Below are 19866 nucleotides of genomic sequence, written 5' to 3'. Positions count from 1 at the left end.
GTTGGTGAATACCCACTTCGTCAGAGATGCTAGTGTCGAAATATATCCAAGAAAGGGCATGGTAATATAGCTAGCAAGCAGACTGAGAGATAACAGAAGGTTAGTATCTAATCAGGGAGGCATAGGCCTGTCTAGGTTGAAGTGTTGAAAAACACAAGGGAGGAGAAACTGGTTCCGTAATCGTGGCAAGCCATTCACAAAAGTCTTTGTTAGTCCATAGAGCATGTGGTGTCACAAATTTGCAAGAATGAACTGAAAGTCAGCAGATTCTTGCGTTGAAGTCTGGTCCTGATGTTGCTCACGGAATGCCACCTAAGGTCTGCTTAGTGTGGCCGGGAGGTTGAAGTGCTCACCTACACGAAATTTTTGATATTGCCATTAACCTAATGATCTGATTTGTGATCATTTATCACTTTTCCATAGAGACTGTCCATTTGCGATGTACATAGCAGCAGAGGGCATTCGGCTGGCATATGATCTGGCGTATATATATCAATTGGTGGACGTGCAGGATGAAACTAGAAACGGTGTGGTGTGGCTGATCGAGTTAGGATCCTGTGACTGGTGTCGCTTGGTGTAATACTGTAGGCAGAGTTGGCATCGCTGGGGTTTGTTGCATGATTGGTTCTTCCTCGAGTAACAGTTACTCAGGTACGTGGTGCAGTTGCTTGGTGAGAAACGTTCAGGTTGAGTCCGGTTCGTCTGTGAGGCACAGAAAGTTGCTCGACACCCAAGACTGTGAAGAGTGTGGGAATTCATGTTCCAGATGTTGTGATCCCTGATGATGCAGTTGGGAAGGGGTTTTCGCTGGGGCTGTATGTGAGGCCAGTTGGGTCCTGTTGGTTTCTTTCTTGGGTTTATCTTGGCAGTAGGAGGTTTCTGGGTAGTGTCATGGCTCTGTTGATCTGTTTCCTAATTTCCTCGGGCGGGGGTATTGGTAGTTTTTGAGAATGTGGTGGAGATTTTGTAGGTGTGGTCTCTGTCTGAGGGTTAGAGGCAGATGCGGTTGTACGTCAGTGCTGGGCTGGTAAGACATAATCGTGTGCTGGTGCCCGGGATGGAAGCTGGAGGCATGAAGGTTTGGTCACAGATGCGGGGTGGCGGTAGGTTTCGATATAAGGGTGGTGTTTAATGTGACCGATCACTTTATTTGCACGTGGTGTCTAAAAGTGGACCTCTGTCGTGTAGGCCATTGGTATTGGAAGTACGCACGGCTGAAGCGTGTTGATTGTGGGGGTGGACAGTTGTTGGAAATCTGTGGTGGAATTTTTCTAGGAGTGTTCCTTTCCAACGACCCGTGGGTCCAGTCCGATGATGAAGATGTCATCATGTGCTGTAGGTTAGAGAAGGTGGGCCGTGAGTGGACGAGCTGGAGTGAAAGCGTGTCTGTTCAGGTCAGGCGCATAGGTGGAATTTGGCTGGAACAACATATTGGCTGGGGGGTTAGGACGCCACCTAAACAGCCGAAATATGCGATGTGGGCGTGTAAGCGGGATTAGCCCGCCCCATAGCGAGTGCCCCTAACCGTCCCACAACGTCGTGATGGGAAGGGTATTATACGTAAATCCGTTGTTGCCCTTAATATCCCGGGAATAACTCCTTTTTTTTTTTAATTGGAAGAGAACCTTTTTCTTTTACTGGGGTGTTGGTTTTCATAACCATTCATCCCCAGGATGTGTGGAACTGGTGGTGATACTGCGAGACTGGAGTGTCTAAGGAAATTGCTTGTGCCACTTGAGGTTAGCCAGTGGGGTGACACCAAAGTCATTTTTGTCTGGCTGGTTTGGTTTGCCTTAGAGGTGGAAAAACCCCAGCCTAGGGCTGTGACTGCCCTGTTTGAGCAATTGGTCCTAATTTGGCACTGTCAGTTGGGTCCCGCCAGAACCACATCGTCACAGCCTGTGTCTGGCACCTGTGTAATATTGTATGTCTAGTTATACACACCTTCCCTCAGGTTCATTCCCCTACAGCTTGGAGGGCTGCCCAGGAAAGTAATTTACTTTCATTGCCTGGAACCCTAACACCCCCCCCCCCCCCCCGCTCTCATCACTAAACTGCTGACCCTCAGTCCAGGTCAATCACATGCACTTTTTGATAAGAGGAGGGAGGGGCAATCACGAGGGGGCGGAGCCTACCTCTATTGGCCTCTGTATTACCCAATCCAGCCATGGTGTGGGCGAGGCCTAGCAGGGCAGTAAACGGCGGCTGCTTCGGCCAATCAGCTCGTTAGCCGAGTCTCAGTTGGCCAATAGGGAGGCGGGGAGCGGGTGTCGCCGGCGGGTAGCAAGTGGGACGCTAGGCTGGGCCCGGTGTTTGGTTTCTGAGGAGAGGGTGAGTCGGGGAACGGGGCAGCGAACTGCTCGGCACGTCCTTAACCGTGGGGGGGCTGGTCCCCTCAGTGGCCCCGCGGAGCGGGAGGTTGGGGGCGCTCGGCCCCGCATCTCCCCCGCTCGGGCCCCCTGGGGGTGGTGGGGCCCGCGGCCCCCAACTGACTGAGGCCGCTGAGCACACACGCAGCTCGTGCACGGAAGACCCTGCCCCTACCTTGCACTGGTGTGTGAGTTGCGTTATTCCTTCCAGTTTTTATACTAGAAATGCCAGACCGTGATTATGGAGACCAGACTCCTGCCCCTTTCGCTTGTCTCTGGGGTAACTGGACGTCTTGAGCAACGTGTTGGCTAGAAGCGGCTTTTATACACTGGAAAAAATCTGTTTTTTGAAAGAAACGTCACCTATTCTGTGTTGGTGTTTTTTGTTTTAAATGTTATTTTTGGTATGAAATAAATATGATCACCTGGGGCAGGAGTCAGGGCTTTTCCAAGTAAAATTTTCACCTTTCTTTACTAAGGCTTGTCTTCCTTAAGATATTTTTGTTGCTCTCTTGAGTGGTGCCTTAATTCTAGGTTTTGCTGTATACATTTTATTGGCTAAATTATGCTTTGCTGTCCATAAACAGTCCATAGATTTGCAGAATTAATATTTTACCTTTGTCTGTCTGTCTCTCTCATATATATGAATGAGAGAGAGAATTTTTTTTTTTTATTAAGAGAACACTATCCACATCTCAAGGAAAAATTTCTGCAGATTATCCTCACTGGCCAGGTAGGGTTTCTTACACTTTTAAGAGCTGCTTGAAACCATGTTTAATAATAGTTTGTTTCTAAAGGGTGGGGGAGTCTTGCTGATTGCTTCAGAAAGCAACGATTTGTAATAATGGAGTCTGTGATTTAATGCCAGAGTATCTGAAGAAACAGGAAGTAGCAGAATGAATAATTGTACTTGTTCTTATGAACAGAAATTAAACTGAAAATGTTTAATTGTCCCTTGCTCCAGCTTTCAAAAGAACATGGATATGGCTGCAGTTAATGATCAGGAAACCCAACTGTGCAGCAATTGGTAAGAAATAAATGTCTAGCACTATTGGCACAAGTGTATTGTATGTTATTACAATGTCTCTACATAAACTCATAGAAACATGCTGCTTCCATCTCTGAAGCCATCTGACAGCAATACAGCAAGTGGTATATAAAATTGTTTCTAATGACCATAAAAGAATAGAAAATATTCTGGTAGGCACTTCACCGGTATTCAGAACTTGCTGTGTCACCTTGAGAACAGCAGAATAATATTAATGGAACCTGCTGCTAGTGGTCTCCTCCCCTACTCCACCCTAGAAGAAGCAGAAATCAACTAAAACTATTGGTTCCCTATCAGATAATTTTTTAAAATGTTTCTTTAAAATCAGTTTCAAGAAAGGTGAAATATACAGGATTTAATTTTTGTGGCTTATTATAGCTGTGTGTTTGTCATACATACAGAATATCATTTTGCTGATGTCTCAGCCTGTTGTGGTCTTAGAAACAGATGGGATGAGAATGAAGGGTTATTGCTGTTGTTTTGAGAGGGGCTAGGTTTTTATCTTGTGGCAGGGAAGGTAAAAATAATTGTCTTGTTTGGGGGCTGATGAGTTCACTTCTGTGCTTGTGAACATTGTATTCCTTAAGTCAAACTCCATCTTGAACTTTACTTCCTCTATCAAGTTGATACCGGTAGAGAGAGGGAGAGGTTAAAGTACTTTGCTTCCACTTGAACTGATTTGCCATCTTTGCTTTTATGGCATGGGTTAGCCTTTCAGACACTCTCCTCTGTTTTCCCCTCCCAGGGCTCCTCAGGAGTACTTCTCCAGCACTCCTAGGCTCAGAATATTCATACTGCATAGTGGCGGTAACTTCAGAGGCCCAAATGAAGCAACAACACAAATGACATCCACCCACCTAGGCTTAATAGAAGTCTCTCATCCTTTCTGGGCTTTTCCCAGCTCCCTGCTCCTTGGCTGGGACATCACCTGCAGGGGTGCTGCCCTCTGCCTTCCTCTTGCTCTAGAGTAAGGGTTCTCAAACTTCATTGCACCATGACCCCCTTCTGACAACAAAAATTACTCCACAATCCCAGGAAGGGGGAGTGAAGCCTGAGTCCACTCGAGCCCCATTGTCCCAGGTGTGTGTGGGGGCAAAGCTCAAGGGCTTCAGCTCCAAGCAGGGGGCCTGTAACCTGAGCCCTGCTGCCCAGGGCTCAAGCTTCAGACCTGGGCCCCAGCAAGTCTAAACCAGCCCTGGTGACCCACTTTGGGGTTCTGACTCAGTTTGAGAACCACTGCTCTAGAGACTCCTCCTCCCATGATCCAGGCCTCCTGGTTTCTGACTTGTCTCTCTAGAACCTGCAGAGTTTTCTGCTCCAGCCCATCAGAGCCCTACCTCTGCTTTCTCTGTTTCTTTCCTACCTGATTTTTCTAGTCTCCCTCCCCTTTAGGGCCCAGGCTCTTTCTCTTAAGCCGAGTTTGGGGTCAGCTTACTGGTCTCAGGTGCATTGTACTCTTCCCTCTTAAAGGGCCAGTGCAACCCTTACACACTTTTCAAATGCTTGAATGGATTTTTCCCTCCTGTAAGTCTGTCTGCACATAGCTCGGGATAGAGCAATAGGTTTCTCCAAAATAGAGTAAGGTAGGGATTCCTCACTTCAGAACAGCAGGGATATTGCATCTTTTGTTGGTTGAACCATTGACCAATATTGCAGCGTAGCTGAAAAATCTGTTCTCTAGCTTTGCCCGCTGGAGGATTGCCTGACTTTTACACTATGTGGAGTGCTCTTTGCAGAGTCTATAACTGTTACTCCTGGTTTGAGAGCCTGGATCTGGTGACTGCCCGAGTATGCTGCAAGGCTTGTCTGTTTTTCCCAAAGCTGGAGTTGAACAAAGTTTTGACTTAATTTGATGAATTGGGAGACTTTGGGTGTCTGACTTGGTAAGTGTGTGTGTTCTAGGACTACACGTTGTGTACAGTCAGGTAGGCTTTTTTCTTTTACAAACCTGAATACGTGGAAACTATGAATTCCTGAAGGATTTATTTGCTTTTCAGGCAGCTCTCTTGAATCCTAAATATGAGTTTATTTTCAGTGTAATTTGTGAAGAGTAACTTTTTTTTTTGTATCCTTGTAGCAAAAAGGCTATACCTGTAGCTAACTTCACCATCCATGAAATCCACTGTAACAGAAATATTGGAGTGTGTCATTTCTGCAAGGAGTCTGTCCCTAAATCTGAAATAAAAAACCACATTGAATCTGAACATGTGCAGGTAATAAAATAAATTCTACTCTAAAATAGCTGAGTTTCATGAAGTGCATTTAATAATTGTTTCTGTTTGTCCTAGGTTACTTGTAAGTGTAATATGAAGATGGAAAAATGTCACTTAGAAGATCATGAGGTTGGTATATTTGGTTTTTGCTCTTGATAGTACTCTAGTTTATTTCCAGTACTGACACTAGAGCCTTAGTGTTCAGATTATAGCTACCGTGCTAACTGATCTTGGGTGTGCTCTGCCCATGTTTAATCTGCTTTCTAAATCCATGCTAATTAGTGATACTCTTGTAAGAGGCTAGCTGTGTTAGTCTGAAGTGGTGGTACTCACATGCCTAATAAGCAGCTCCAAGCTCCTCAACAGAAGGGTGTTTATGTACATTGGTAGCTAGGTGGGTGGTCTAGGTTTGTCCCTAAGTAGTGGTTAAGGCTAAAAATTCTGCCTGTGGCTATAGTTGCATTGAGCTTGGCAACTTCACTTTTCAGTATCGTCTTTATCTCAGGTGTGGTGTGTTTGTTTTTTTTGTTTTTTCCCACCCTGACATTTATGCAGGACCTGAGGATTTGTTTTGTCTAAACAGTTCTTAAAAATCATGGAACAATAAACACTTACTTCCTATGATTTTCTTACTTACAAATTGTCACTGGAGTTAACATTGTCAGTGGAACAAAAGTATGTCACAGGAAAATGGGATTATGCAAAGCTATGGCATGGAGAGGGATGCAAAGGGAGTTGGACCACATGGCTTATTTTAAAGCATGCAGTTTTGATCCTCTTATTTCCTGTTGCAGTAACTTACTCAAAGCACTTCATGCGCTATAATCATTAGTGAAGCAATATGAACAGTGGTGATTGGGACAGTTAAATCATAAACACAGCCAAAAAAATCCACTTTGAGTGCTTAGTTTTTTAGGGGTGTTATGTTGAAGTATGATGTCTAGTAAATGCATGCTTCCTTTTTCCTGTATAAAATACACTGAATTTCCAGTGAGACATACTGTGTGTAACTACTCAGGTGTTTGTACCCCCTGTCTTAAGTAGTAACTTACTACTTAAGTTTTTCTTTTATGGGCTGGTTGGCTTCTAGCTGAAGACACAATTGATCTCTAAAGCAATTTGGAATGCATCTCTCAGTAATAACACAGTGAACTGGGTACCTTCTTTGGGCAGTAAGTAAGCCTAGCATAACTATAAGACTGGGCATATATCAAGAGTTATTCAATTTTATATTTTAGGCATCAGCATGCCCTCTGCGTCCTGCAGTTTGCCAACATTGTGAGATAGAGCTTGCATTCAATAAACTTCAGGACCACGAGGATTACTGTGGAACTAGGACTGAAACATGCAGTGAATGCGGTCGCAACGTAATGGTGAAAGATCTGAAAGAGCACCCTGAAGTTTGTGGGAAGGAGGTGGAAATAAAAAGAGTTAGCCATGCAATGTCATGTTATAACTATGAAGATGAGGCTGCAAATCTGTGTACCTTTCAAACCATCAGAAACCTTCTGAGTTCAGATGGCCATGCTGGGCCTCTGCAGAGGATGTCCGGGACGCAGGAAGGCCGATTTTATAGCGGTTTTGGAGGAGACCAGGCTTCTAAGAATATTAACAGAAGAAATGCATCAGCAATGCAGAGAGATCAGAACCGAGGTAAAGTGTGGACAAGGGAAATAATTGTACATTCATAACTTTTATTTTTACCTTTAATTTAAAGTTAGGTAACTAAGTGGAGTGAAAGCTCTATACTTGTGCACTGTATGGCAGTGTTTCCCGAACTTGGGATGCCTCTTGTGTAGGGAAAGCCCCTGGAGGGCCGGGCTGGTTTGTGTACTTGCCATGTCCACAGATCTGGCCGATCGTGGCTCCCACTGTCCGTGGTTTGCTGCTCGAGGCCAATGGGAGCTGCTGGAAGCAGCGCGGGCCAAGGGACTTACTGACATCACCCATAAAAAGATCAAATACGCCTTTTTTTATTTTGATCTTGTATTCAGCTTGTCTAACTTCCAGGAAATGCACATGCCAAGGCTGCTGTTGCTGTTAATGACTGACTTGTGTTTAATGGTCTTCAGAACATCATCTCTTTTTTTTTTTTTTTTTTTTTTTTTTTTTTTTTTTTTTTTGTTCATCACCTGGAAGTGTCCTGTACCTTGTAAATACATAGTTTAATGGGGTAGAGTCTTCCAACACAGATGGAGCATGTTTTAAAGTAAAGTCCTAATCTTATTGAACACCTGTATCTTCATTTAATGAGAAACTAAGAAAGCTGAGCTTAAATGATATAAAGAAACGTGCCTTTTAAAAGAGATGTACCATTTAAGATTGCAGCTTCAGTGCATAAATATAGGTCTCTAAAGTTGTGATCAGCCATCTTGTATATTAAAAAACACTTGTTTTTTAAAAGTGAGTCACTGCAGGAATTGTCTCAAGCCACAGGGGTGCAGAAAAGTTTTCAGTTTGCATGCTGTTTTACTAAATCTACTGTATCAAATTGCCATACTAACTTAGAAAATAAAGCCTATTGTTAGAACCCCACTGATTTCAGTGTACTGAAATCTCCATGTGGGTGAAGAGATCAGAGCATGTAAATGTCATTGCAAGCATTTAGAGTCTGAATACTCCTTCCTGAAATGTTTTTAGAGGACTCGCTTTGTATAGCCATAATCCCGCTAACCTGTATCTGAGTCAGGTGCTTGCATCAGTAGGTGAATGTACTTTTCTCAGTGATGGACTGAAAATATAAGACTTGTTACAGGTTCATAGATCTTTATGACTAGAAGAAACCATGCTGAACTACTGTGACCTCCTGCATGATACATGTCATAAAAACTCCTCCAGTAGTTCCTGCATCAAGCTTACAACTTCTGGTTGAACTAGAGCTTATTTCTTAGGTCTTTAATTGTGATTTAAAGACTGCAAGGGATGGAAAAAACATAATGTCCTTTAGTAAGTTCTTTAAATTTAAGAATTGTATGGCTAGTAAAGGAAACATAGCCCCCATTCTCTCAGGCTAGACGGGAGTGGGGTGGGGGGAATACAGGAAAGGGCAAGGCTTAGCTTCCTTTAATTCATCCCAAAATATAAGTCATGAAGTGTCTTTTTGAGGCTTTGGCTATCTGTTTTTAAAACTAGAGTGCTGTGTGTGAGGCCCAGTTCTGCCCTCATTTGCATATGTGAACTTCTATTTTATTTACTTAGTCTGTTCTTAAAATCATAATTACTGTTAAACTATGTAGTTGATACTTACAGCTTCTGAAATTTTTGTTTAAGAGGATGAGCTGGAATGGCTGGAGAGGAATAAAAACACGGAGTCCTCTCTGTATGGAGAACAGAATTCCAATTTAGACTATATGTTAGCCCTTAGCCTGCAACGTGAGAATAATCCACACAACAATATTGCAGCTGAAATTCACAGTGACTTCTGGAAGAACTTCTACTCCAAAGAGTCCAAGCCATCTGAACAGCTTAATGAAATAAACAAATCAGATACTTTCTCCCATGATCTTTTGTCTATTAACACTTCGGATCAGCTAAAAAGTAAGTTCTTTAAAAGCCTTTCTTCATCAACAAAAATCAAATCAATTTTTTTTTATCGGGGACTCTCATGACTAGCTCCTTGGAGATATTCTTACTTTCAGTACCAGAACAGTAGCACTTTGAGACTTTCTAAACTGCTTTAGATATCCCCTGCATCTGATGCAGAAATTCTCTGAATGTGCAGAAAAGCCTTCCCTGTTCTTGGAGACTTTCCTTCCTTTTTGGAACTGTATCTTCAGCTACCTCAGTTTTTGACTGTACTGGCTGCTAAAATAGCAACATTTCTATTATTTATAGACAATAGTCTCGAGTTGTTAACTAGTGAAATTTGATATTGGTATCTGTCTATCCCAAAGTTCCTTTCTTACCAAAAGATTTTAAATGGATAAGACAAGTACAGCATATTAATATGGGAAGGTAAGTGACTTGTTTTGAAAACCGTATACTAGCAGATTCAGCTTACTGTAGTTCTGCCATGTCTTTAAAAAATAAAACCAAAACCACCCTTATTCCTGCTTGTGTGGAGATGTAACAACAGAGTAGGTGACATTAGCATGTTTAATCTTAAATGTAAAGAGGAACTCTCCTGTATTATCCAAGTGCCAGATTATTTTGAAAAGAAATTGTGTACTGTGTAACATGCATAGGCAGGCAGATAATGAGGTTTGTGGTTTGTTTTTTTTTTTGTTTTGGACTAAGGAACAGTGAGATTTTGGGGGCAAAAAATCCTTTTCAAACTTTTTCTAAAAAGTGACCTTTTTCCCTCCCACTTATAAAACTCATAAATGTGAAAGTAGAGTGACTACTGCCCTGAGACTTGCTATAATCCCTCCTCTGTTATGCAGAACAGAATGATCTCATGGATTAGAAATTCTGAAGACAGGTTGGTTAGTCTGATTGTTACCCCTTTTTATGGTAGGAGGTTTAATCCTTTTACTTACCTCACAGATGATGATGATATGTTGCCATGTGAATTCTGTGAGGCACTCTACCCTGAAGAAGACCTGATTCTCCATCAGGTTTGGTATTTCTGTATTTTATAATACTTCACTCTTAAAGTGCTTTTTGTCAAAGGAGGTAAGCATCATTATCACCATTTTATAGCTGTATACGCAGGAGGCTTACTGAAATGGATGCTAGCACTTCTGAGTACAATTTCTATTCAACAACTGAATTTTGTTGGAGCAGTTTAGCATAGTTAGTGGGACTTCCACACTCCAGCAATGCTTACAGGATGCTACATCTGCATAGAACCTTACAAAGCCTAATATTGAAATGTCTTAGTAAACTAAAAATACTAATGCAAAACTTTCATCAAAACATCCACTGTGCTGTTCCTTGGATTAGCACTAGAAACAAATTAAACTTTCTTGTTCCTGCAAAGTGAAATGCCAGTACAAAACTACGTACATTGTGAAAAAAAAAAGTTAACTACTGACGTTAGGTTTTTGAATTTTACTATGCATAGCAACTTACTTTGAACCTTATTGTCCCATTAACTGGATATCTGAAATGGAATATAATTTTGAGTGGTTTATAATACTAAGAGAGTGTACTGGAAATAAAGGGTGGATCTGTTTTACTCTGTGAAATGGCAGTATTATTGTCAGTGTTGAAATATTACTTAGTACACGAAGGCTTTGTAAGTATAACTAATTCCTTCTTTCCAATGTTGCCCACGTAACAGACTGGCTGTAACCCGGCAAGTGCCTTTGCTTCGTTCAGTAAAAGAGGTTCTTCCCCAAGTCAACAACAAGAATACAACAGACATGCTAAAGATTTCTTAGACCAACTGCACAGCAGCAGATCTACATATCCACAGCAGCAACAAGCTGTACAGACTGAAGGGAGCATTATCATTCCATGTGAATTCTGCGGCATTCAGTTAGAAGAGGAAATACTCTTCCATCACCAGGTACAAATGCTATTTGTAGGATGGGTTCTACACGACCTAGCAAATCTGACTCCTTAGTAGTAAATGTTGAAATCATGCTAATGCTCAGAGGCTGCAGTTGGGATTGCAGATGCTAGGGATTCACATACTTGTCATTTGAATCTGTTCTCTTTCAGCCTAGGGGTTATGATCTGTACCATTATGGTTCTCTGTGCGGAATTATTTGCCCTCACTGTTAAGAGATGGAAGGTGGTCATGAAAGGGAAGGTATTATAGTGAAGGAGCAAGAAGGTGGCAGTCGAGCTCCTAAAATGTTAGGATTTATGCTGTATTGCTTGAATGCTGTTTGCTCAGACTCCATTATTCGAAAAACAATATATATATTTCTACAACTGTTTCTTTAACATGAGCCCCAGTATGTACCAACATCTTGGGGTACAGATCATGTTAAAGAAACAGTTGTAGAAATATGTATATCTTTCTCCCATTGGGTTCTTCTGAAGTATTCACAAGAGACCTATTTTATTTCCCTATCCAAACCTGAACTCCTAACATTTTTAATTGTCTTACACTTTCATTGTCTTGGCCTCTTGCTTGTGCACCTGTTGAATTAATGCACATGAATGAACAGATTCAATTCTGTGATGCAGAACTTCTTGAAAGGGAAGATGACATGTGCACAGGTCATCTGAGGCTAGAGTCTGACCTAAATTCAGATACTGTTGGCTGATGTATTCTGACTTCATGATGTATTTGAGTTTAACTACAGTTCAGTGAAAAGCTGCCAAACAGATGACATTTTTCCATAATCACACTGTTGCAAACTTTCCTGTCACAGCATGTTCAGATCTAATGAGCTGTAGACTCAGAGGTGTGACAAAAAGGATATATTTTGCAAACTTACTTAAACCTTCCTATGCTTTTTTTTGTCAAGTGAAACCCTGACCCGAAAACGTATTGCAGAATTTATACAAGAGTTGTTCTGCTACTTAACTCAAGAGTCTGCCAACACTGCTGCAGCATGGCTTCTGCTTGTTTAAATCGGGAGGGGAAACCAGTACCATCGTGTGTGTGAGAGAGAGACAGACACACTAGGCCCACTAATTCACTCTGGCAATCTCTTGAAGAAAGGCCACTGCCATCAGTATGAAGGGATGAAAGTTCTTCCTATGAACTATATTTAAATAGTGCTACAAATATACAAAATGTCATCTTCGCGGAATAAGTCATAGTCTCCACTGTGGCGAGCTTACCTTAACACAGACAAGATCAAGCATGGAGTAGGAGTTAGGAGCAGGCAGGTATGAGGGCCCTGGTAGATGTAAGAGTAGGCTGAGTGGCCAGTTACCACACAGGTGGGATGGACCCAGCCAGAAGAGGTAAACTAACCTGCAAGGTGTGAAACTGAGAAGGAATGAGGGGAAAATAAGAGAAGATAAGACCAAACCTGCAGTCTTTGTACCTTCTACCTCCTTATTCCCACATATAGATTACAAGCCTGGGAGACAGAAGGTAATGGAGATGTCTCGGGTGATAGAGAAGGGAGGATATTGAAAGGAATTGAAGTGAACTGGAAAATGCATGAACCAACATCTGAATGGGATGGTTTTGCAGTGTCCAAGTATGTTGAAAATTGTGCCGTGCAAACCAATGGTGTGGGGAGCAGTTAGAATGTTCTTGTCCCTGCGTAGATCAGTTATGCATTTATTTTTCTAGGAACAGAGAAGTGGTAATTTTACCCCCTTGGCTTTGGTAGTAATCTTTCAAAGTTAATTTTGATAAACTTGCCTAGCTTACCTTTGCTTTGTAGCATGTGCTCCATAGTTGAGGGAGTTTCAGTGCATCTTGGATCATAGTTGAGGGCTGAGGTTTTCCACATCAGGTTGATTTCTGCCTTTTGAAAGTAGACGGACATTTGGATAAAGTGCCTTTGTACATCTGATCATAGTATGCTGTTTGGGGCTCCTTCAAAGTATCTTGAGTGACTGCGACTGAGCCACTGTCATGTACAACTTTCTCATCATCTTGGCCTGTGGTTCTCAGATTTAAAAGGGACACCCTTCTATTTACAATCCTCATTTTTGTTTTTAAACCTCTTATGCTATAGGTAATCCCTAATATGTGTAACTGAAAGATGGCAAATATGTTCTGTTTTCAGTTTGTGCATTTGACAGCACCTAGTGCAGTCAGTTTCCTCTCTTTAGTGAAGCTCTTTCACAGAGCAATAGAGGGAGAGAAACTATATATTAAAAAAAAAAATAATAAAAAAAAAATTGTAAAACTTAGGGAAACTGGCATGAATGCTCTGGGGCGGGAGTAGCACTTGAAGATACTTCTCACTTGGCTTTTTAAGCTACATTGATGTCAGGGTGACCGATATTCCTTCCGACTTTCCTGCTGATGAAGTACAAGGTTGCATTGTCACTATAGCAGCAATGCAGATTGCCTGATCACGTGCTTCAGCTGGCTTGGAGGGATCATCTCTAAGGATGACAGGCTAAGCATCGACTGGACACGAAGCATGACACCAATTATGGTGTAGTGACTTCTACTGTAGGACGTAGACTGAGGTCATCAACTCCATCTTGCATAGACCACATATCAACTAGTTACTATTTCTGGGCTGTACTTCAACAGGTGACCTAGAAGTGAGCATGCTGTTATCAAGCCAGTCTCTGTCTTTTCTCAAAACACATCCTTACTTCCCCATGGCATTTGAGGGAAGATGTACCCTTCAAAGCTTTCACAGGAATTAAGTGTTCTCTAAGTGTCCAGAAACTATCAAAATCTCTTGCACTAGGACCATTGTGATTTACGCCCAGCCACTGCCAGCCCAGGGGCGGGATTGCCATCCTCGCAACCGTTGCCTCCCAAAGACAACTTGGAGAGATCAGAATCACCGGAATCTAGAAGACGCATCCGGCATCAAGGTATTGGCAAAGTACAGATTTCCAGCCTATGCTTCTTTCTATTCGTGCTTTTAAGATCATTTTCTCCAACTGCAAAACAGAACAACGCACGTTTTAATCTAGATAAGGACTAGAACTTCCTAACTCCACCCTTATACCATTGTTCTGTTTCACATGGCGTAACTTGCAACATATATTAAAAATGCTACTAAATCATAAGCATGGAGCCCCACGCAAACAACCAAAGAGAAACTTGAAATTACTAAACCTTGTGCAGCAAGAGTGGAAACTGATAAGTCTGATTATAGTCTGTGTATGTTGCTAGCGCCATCTGTAACTATTGCAGTTGTGGGGAAACTAATAAGGGGGTGAACTTTGAATTTCTTGCCTCATCATCAGTTTTTATTGCACCCTTAGGGTCAAATTATGTAGTTAGTTGCATGGAGAGAGGTTTAAGTGACAGTAGAAATCATACATGGGTATCAGAGGGTAGAAGCTGATCCTGAATGTTTACTAAATTAAAACCCAGCAAATCACAGAACAGAAGCTCCATAGCACATGTATTATCTTAAATTGCCAAAAGGAAATGGACTAGTTTACTTAACTTGTGTATGGGGTCATCCAGTGTGTTGGGTGAAGTTAGTATGTAAATTTAACTGCTATGGCAGGTAGTGACTTTGCCCATAAGCCAGTTTTAAAATGCAAGTAAAGCAACTTTTTATGCTACCTTCCCTTAATAAACAGATGCCAAGGACTTTATTCTAAAGGAGTTCCGCCTCCATGTGAAGCTGGTAAAATGTGTAACTTTTGTCCTGGGGAATTGTACTAGTCAGTGAAGACAATATTTCTATGGTGCAGTTCTGTTTTCCCAGACTATATGGTATTGCATTAAAAATCTAGGCTGTTGCTTTGAAATCCAGACGTTTTTATCAAGGTGTTTGTTTTTTGCCTCTTGTTCTGATCCTTGTTCCTTGCTTTGATCAGTTATTTCATTGCTGTTCCTAGTATGCTTTATTTACTGACTTTCCTTTAGGGGAAATTTCACCTCGGTATCTAGAAGACTTCAGGCAGCAGAGCCTTGCCCATGCTGTACGAGAGAGCCGATCACAAAGCAACTTGGCAGTTGCCAGAAGCATACCCTTGACCTCTTTTAGTGCTGTAAGAACTAATGATATTCTGACTCAGAAAGGGAAGTCCAGCAACTTAGATGGCAATGACAGAAGACTGAGAAGCAGAGGCACAGCTGAATCTGGAACAGGCCCCAGGCCAGTTGTGCGATCCACGCAAAACATCCACCCTGAAAGCTACGTTCCCAGTTTCCCAAGGACATCTCCAACACGACCAAGGTAGCTTCTCTGCTCTGTGTAGTGGTGGAAAGAATTTTTAGCTTTAAGCGATTCCTGGGGATTCATCCTTATGAATAGACAATTAGTCCATTCCGATCTAGCTCTGCTATGGTGAGAGTGAGGCAGTGCTTCAGGGCCTGTTTCTGCTACTGCAGACATCAAAGCTTGACAGAAGGAGAACTCTGCGTCCACTGGTCTTCTCATCACCCCACCACAGATTCTTGTATGTTTTGCCTATGGCTGCACTCAGTTTGACTAGCTGGTGTCCTTTTGGGTTTGTAGTAATGAGTTTAAGAAAACAAGTTTTCTAGGAAACTGTTTTTTATGGCACCTGTTTCTAGGGCTCTACCAAATTCGTGGCCATGAAAAATGCATCAGACCGTGAAATCTTGTCTTCCCCCATGAAATCTGATCTTTTGCATATTTTTTGTTGAGGCTGTAAGTTTGTCATGGAGGTCACTGATTACATGACTTCTGCAATGTCCAGTGCAGCTAGTCTGTGAGCCGCCTGAGGAGCTCGGGCAGCACCTTGGCCAGCCGCAGTCGCCACTGCTGGAGCAGTCTCAGGCCACTGCCCCATCCCCTCCTCAGCAGCAGGAGGAGTTTTGGGTTTGGGAGGGGGCCAGGGGTTGGGTCATGGCAGGGGGTGAGGGCTCTGGGTGGTGCTTACCTTGGGAGGCTCTCTGGAAGTGGCAACATGTCACTCCCTGAATTCCTAGCTCCATGTGCTGTCTCTGCCTGCAGGTACTGCCCTCATAGTTCCCTGCAGTTTCTGGCCAATGGGAGCTGCGGAGCCGGAGCTTGGGGTGGGGGCAGTGTGTGGAGCTAGGAGCTGAGGAAGGGACATGTCGCTGCTTCTGGGGAGCTGCCTAGGGAGACTGCCAGCCCCTCAAGCACCTGTGGTGTCCCCTATGAGCACTCATGGCACCCCAGGCTGTGTCCCCCCCCCATGAATTCCTCCCCCCCCCCCCCCCCCCCCCCCCCCCCCCCCAAAATGTACAATATACCCCTGACTACAAGTCCTGGACAGGTCATGGGCCATGGATTTTTTTACTGCCTGTGACCTGTCCCTGACTTTTTCACTAAATAAAAATACCTGTGACTAAAACGTAGCCTTAATTATACAGATTTAATGGGGAGACCAGTGTTTCTCAAATTGGGGGGGGAGATGCAGGTGGGTTTACAAGTTTTTATTTTAGGGAGGCTGTGGTATTGCTGCCTTCAGAGCTCGGTGGCTGGAGAGCAGCAGCTGTTAGCTGGGCGTCCAGCTCTGAAGGCAGTGCCCCTCCAGCAGCAACACAAGTAAGGGTAGCAGTACCACAACCCTCCCCCGGCCCCCCGACAATAACCTTGCAAATCCACCCCCACCCCCTCAAACTCCTTTTTTGGGTCAGGACCCCTTCAATTACAACACCATGACACTTCAGATTTAAATAGCTGAAATAACGAAATTTACAGTTTTTAAAAATCTGACCGGGAAATGGACCAAATTTGGTAGTACCCTATGTATTTGGGTACATCTTTTACATGCACTCTCCTTTTTCATGGAAAGGAGTCTAATCTTGTGTGGAAATGTCGTGGTTGTTTCTTCTTCTAATATTTCAGTAGCATTCTTGCTATTGGGATGCCACTGGCTGGAAATAGTACTGTCTTTAACACCTATGTCCCTTGCTCTTGGATTCAGCCTCCAGTATGCATGGCCGAAAACTCTGCGAATTCTGCCCAACATTTAGTATCAAAGTACCCAAGGTGAAATAGTGAGACACCTTGTTCTCTGATCCCAAGATTCAGCAGTTTGGGATACAGGCCAAGGGCGAGAGTTTTGGGGGTTTATGATGGAACTCTTGCTCATTTAGTAGGAGGACCGTGCTTTTATTCTTAAACCGGTTCCCGTAAGAGGATTGAACTTGTAGAGCTGCTTCGTCTAATGGTGTCAACTTCTCTCCCCTGCAGTGTGAGAAACGAAGCAGGCAGGAGTCCTAGGACTGCAAATGTTCCTGTCAATTTCAGAAACAGGAGCACAAAGGTAAGTTTGAGCTCTTCCCTGATCTGGATGGCCTCTTTTCTGCATTTCAGTGGCTGACTAAAAGGTTTAGTTTATTTTTACTACTGTCTTTTTTGAGCAGCCCGCATCAAGCGTGACTCTAACATGCAACACAGGTCATTGCTAGTGACTCACTCACTGCTAGTAGAGCTCTTGCTGACTGCCTGTTGTCCTCAATCTCAGCTGGATTGGCGAAGAACCACCCTTTCTGCTAATATACCATTGCTTGGTGTTTGCAGGAGTCTGAACTCCTATACTTCGTTATAGGACTTGGGGCGCTGTCCTTTGCTCCTTGATCAAGTCTGAGAGAGCATGTTGTGATTCAACTTGTCTGTTTTAAAATATGTACGTTTCACTTACTGTTTCCTCCTTACACAGGCAAAATCCCAGAAACCAGAGTCTGGCCATCTTGAGGAAGAATAATCGATCCTTTATGAAGCGCATATTTAGCACTTGAAGCTCTCTCACTGTGCACTATAGTACTTATTTATCCCAGCGCAAGTATTTGCTATGTTGTCACCATTGATGGGGACTTTCTATTAACTTTACAATTTTTATGCAGTGATTTTTCTATAATTGTTTTTAAGTTTGTGAATAACGCATACTATAGCCGCTGTACAGAAATGTCAGTGTAAATTTTATATTGCTGCTATTTGGGTGGTTTAAACTGGCAGTATCCTAAATCAGTCAGTACTCAGAGGACCAATCTGTTTTTATCTCATCTGCTTGTGCGTTTCAAGAGGGATTTCCTTTTAATGTGCTCGGCCTTGGCTCAGCAGTGTGCAGGAGAAGTAATTCATTGCTTCATCACTGAAGTAAATGAATAGATGTCTGAGCAGCAACCCTGTTAATCAAACCCAAAACGATCAGCCAGAACTGCTCTGGATGAAGAACCTGCCATAGTAAGTTACTGTAGCATACAATACTTGTCTGACTTGTTCAGAGTCTGACTCCTCAGAGGTCGGTTGCAGAACACACATCTCTGTAATGAGCAGTTGACCTTAATGATGATCTTCACCGAGGTTTAGGATCAGGGGATGAGTTTAGTGGCTTGACTGTAAACCTATTTCCCCTTCAGTCATTTAGTTTGCTGCTGTTGGCAATAATTCTGCATCAACTATTTTTACAGTCAAGACTTTCCCGAAGCTTTCTATCTTGTCAGACCTGGCCTGGGAATCAGGTGGGGAAAGTCATACATATTGTAACTTAGGGTGGTTCTGTCTTCCTATCTATAAGTCTATTAAATACCAGAAGTGCCCAGTGTTCCTAAGGACATCCTCAGATGAGATTGTGATCCACAATGTGGGAGCTTCAGTCCCATGGGCTTCCATTCTCAAACTGCTCTTTTGCTGTACTGGAGCCCTTACTTTTTAAATTCCTTGTAATAAAATTTGTATCTACTGATCTCTTTTGTTCTGTAAACTGAAACAAAGTCTAGGCAGACCCTAGAAAGTGACTGAAAACTCTGCTGAGCAGAATGGGTTGGGAAAACTACTCTTCTGGGGAGAAACTTACCAATTTTTTTCATCAGCCATCTTTTGGTTTCAAAATGTCCAACTTATTCTTCAGTTTAGCCATAACTGTGATTGTGGTGTACTATCTGGGCACATCTACACTGCGGCTGGCTCATGAGCAAAGGAGACTATCTTTCATTGCAGTGTAGACAGTTGACCTCTTTAGCCATAGTGGCACTTTTTTGGTTCTCTTATTATGTTTTTTAATTTGGGGCTTACGTTTAAGTTGAGCCTCTATTATGGTGTCTTTAAAAAGTTTCCATACAGCTTGCAGGGATTTCACTTTTTGTGCTGTGCCTTTTAATTTCTGTGTCACTAACTTCCTCATTTTTGTGTAGTCCCCAAGATTAAATGCTACAATGTTGGGCTGCTGTGGTGGTTTCCCTGCCACAGGGATGTTTCATTACATTAGGGTCACTATTACCAAGTGGTTCAGGTATAATCATCTCTTGGATAAGATCCTGTGCTCCACTTAAGACAAAATGAAGAACTGGCTCTCCTCTGGTAGCTTCCAGGAGTAGTTGCTCCAAGAAGCAGTCATTTAAGCTGTCAAACTTTCTCTGCATTGCATCTTGAGGTGACAAGTACCCAGTCAATCTGGACACATTTTAAATCCCCCATTATTATTCAGTTTTTTATTTTAATAGCCTCATCGCCTTGAGCATTTCAGTTACTTATCACCATCCTGGTCAGTAATCTGTCCCTGCTGTTATATTCCTATTAGCATGTGGAATTACTATCCATTGAGATTCTGTGGTACAGTTTGGTTAATTTTAAATTTTTACTTCATTTGATTCTATGCTTTTTTACATATAGTATCATGTCCCCAGCAGCACACCTGTTCTCTTCTTCAGATATATTTTGTATCCTAGTACTATGGTGTCCCATTGATCATCCTCATTTTACCAAATTTCTGTGGTGCCTATTCTATCACTAGCCTCATTTAATATGAGGCATTCTAGTTCACCCATCTTGTTGTTTAGATGGCTAGC

At 42.6% G+C, this 19866-nt stretch overlaps 1 protein-coding gene across 2 annotated transcripts; it reads left to right on the top strand.

The window, feature by feature from the left end:
- Positions 1–2239: 2239 nt before the first annotated feature.
- Positions 2240–18761, top strand: TRAFD1 (TRAF-type zinc finger domain containing 1). 2 transcript variants are annotated; one of them, XM_032800578.2, is made up of 12 exons: positions 2240–2331; positions 3334–3396; positions 5495–5630; positions 5706–5759; positions 6869–7283; positions 8901–9167; positions 10116–10186; positions 10855–11082; positions 13862–13991; positions 15004–15316; positions 17270–17342; positions 17739–18761. In XM_032800578.2, exons 2-12 carry the CDS (start codon positions 3347–3349, stop codon positions 17781–17783), a joined length of 1782 nt encoding a protein of 593 aa, XP_032656469.1. In that variant the 5' UTR covers positions 2240–2331; positions 3334–3346; the 3' UTR covers positions 17784–18761. The 2 variants fall into 2 exon arrangements, with proteins under 2 accessions (XP_032656469.1, XP_074916231.1); XM_075060130.1 differs by lacking the exon at positions 2240–2331 and adding an exon at positions 2614–2741.
- The last annotated feature ends 1105 nt before the right edge of the window (positions 18762–19866 follow it).

Source organism: Chelonoidis abingdonii, chromosome 22 (assembly GCF_003597395.2).
Source record: "Chelonoidis abingdonii isolate Lonesome George chromosome 22, CheloAbing_2.0, whole genome shotgun sequence".
NCBI lineage: Eukaryota > Metazoa > Chordata > Testudines > Testudinidae > Chelonoidis > Chelonoidis abingdonii.
This window is presented reverse-complemented; position numbering and strand designations above follow the sequence as displayed.

Coding starts and splice junctions, on each gene's coding strand:
- TRAFD1 (XM_032800578.2), top strand. CDS start 3,347: ATGGATATGGCTGCAGTTAATGATCAGGAAACCCAACTGTGCAGCAAT. Junction 10,187..10,854: donor AAGACCTGATTCTCCATCAG/GTTTGGTATTTC, acceptor CCCACGTAACAG/ACTGGCTGTAACCCGGCAAG. Junction 13,992..15,003: donor AAGACGCATCCGGCATCAAG/GTATTGGCAAAG, acceptor ACTTTCCTTTAG/GGGAAATTTCACCTCGGTAT.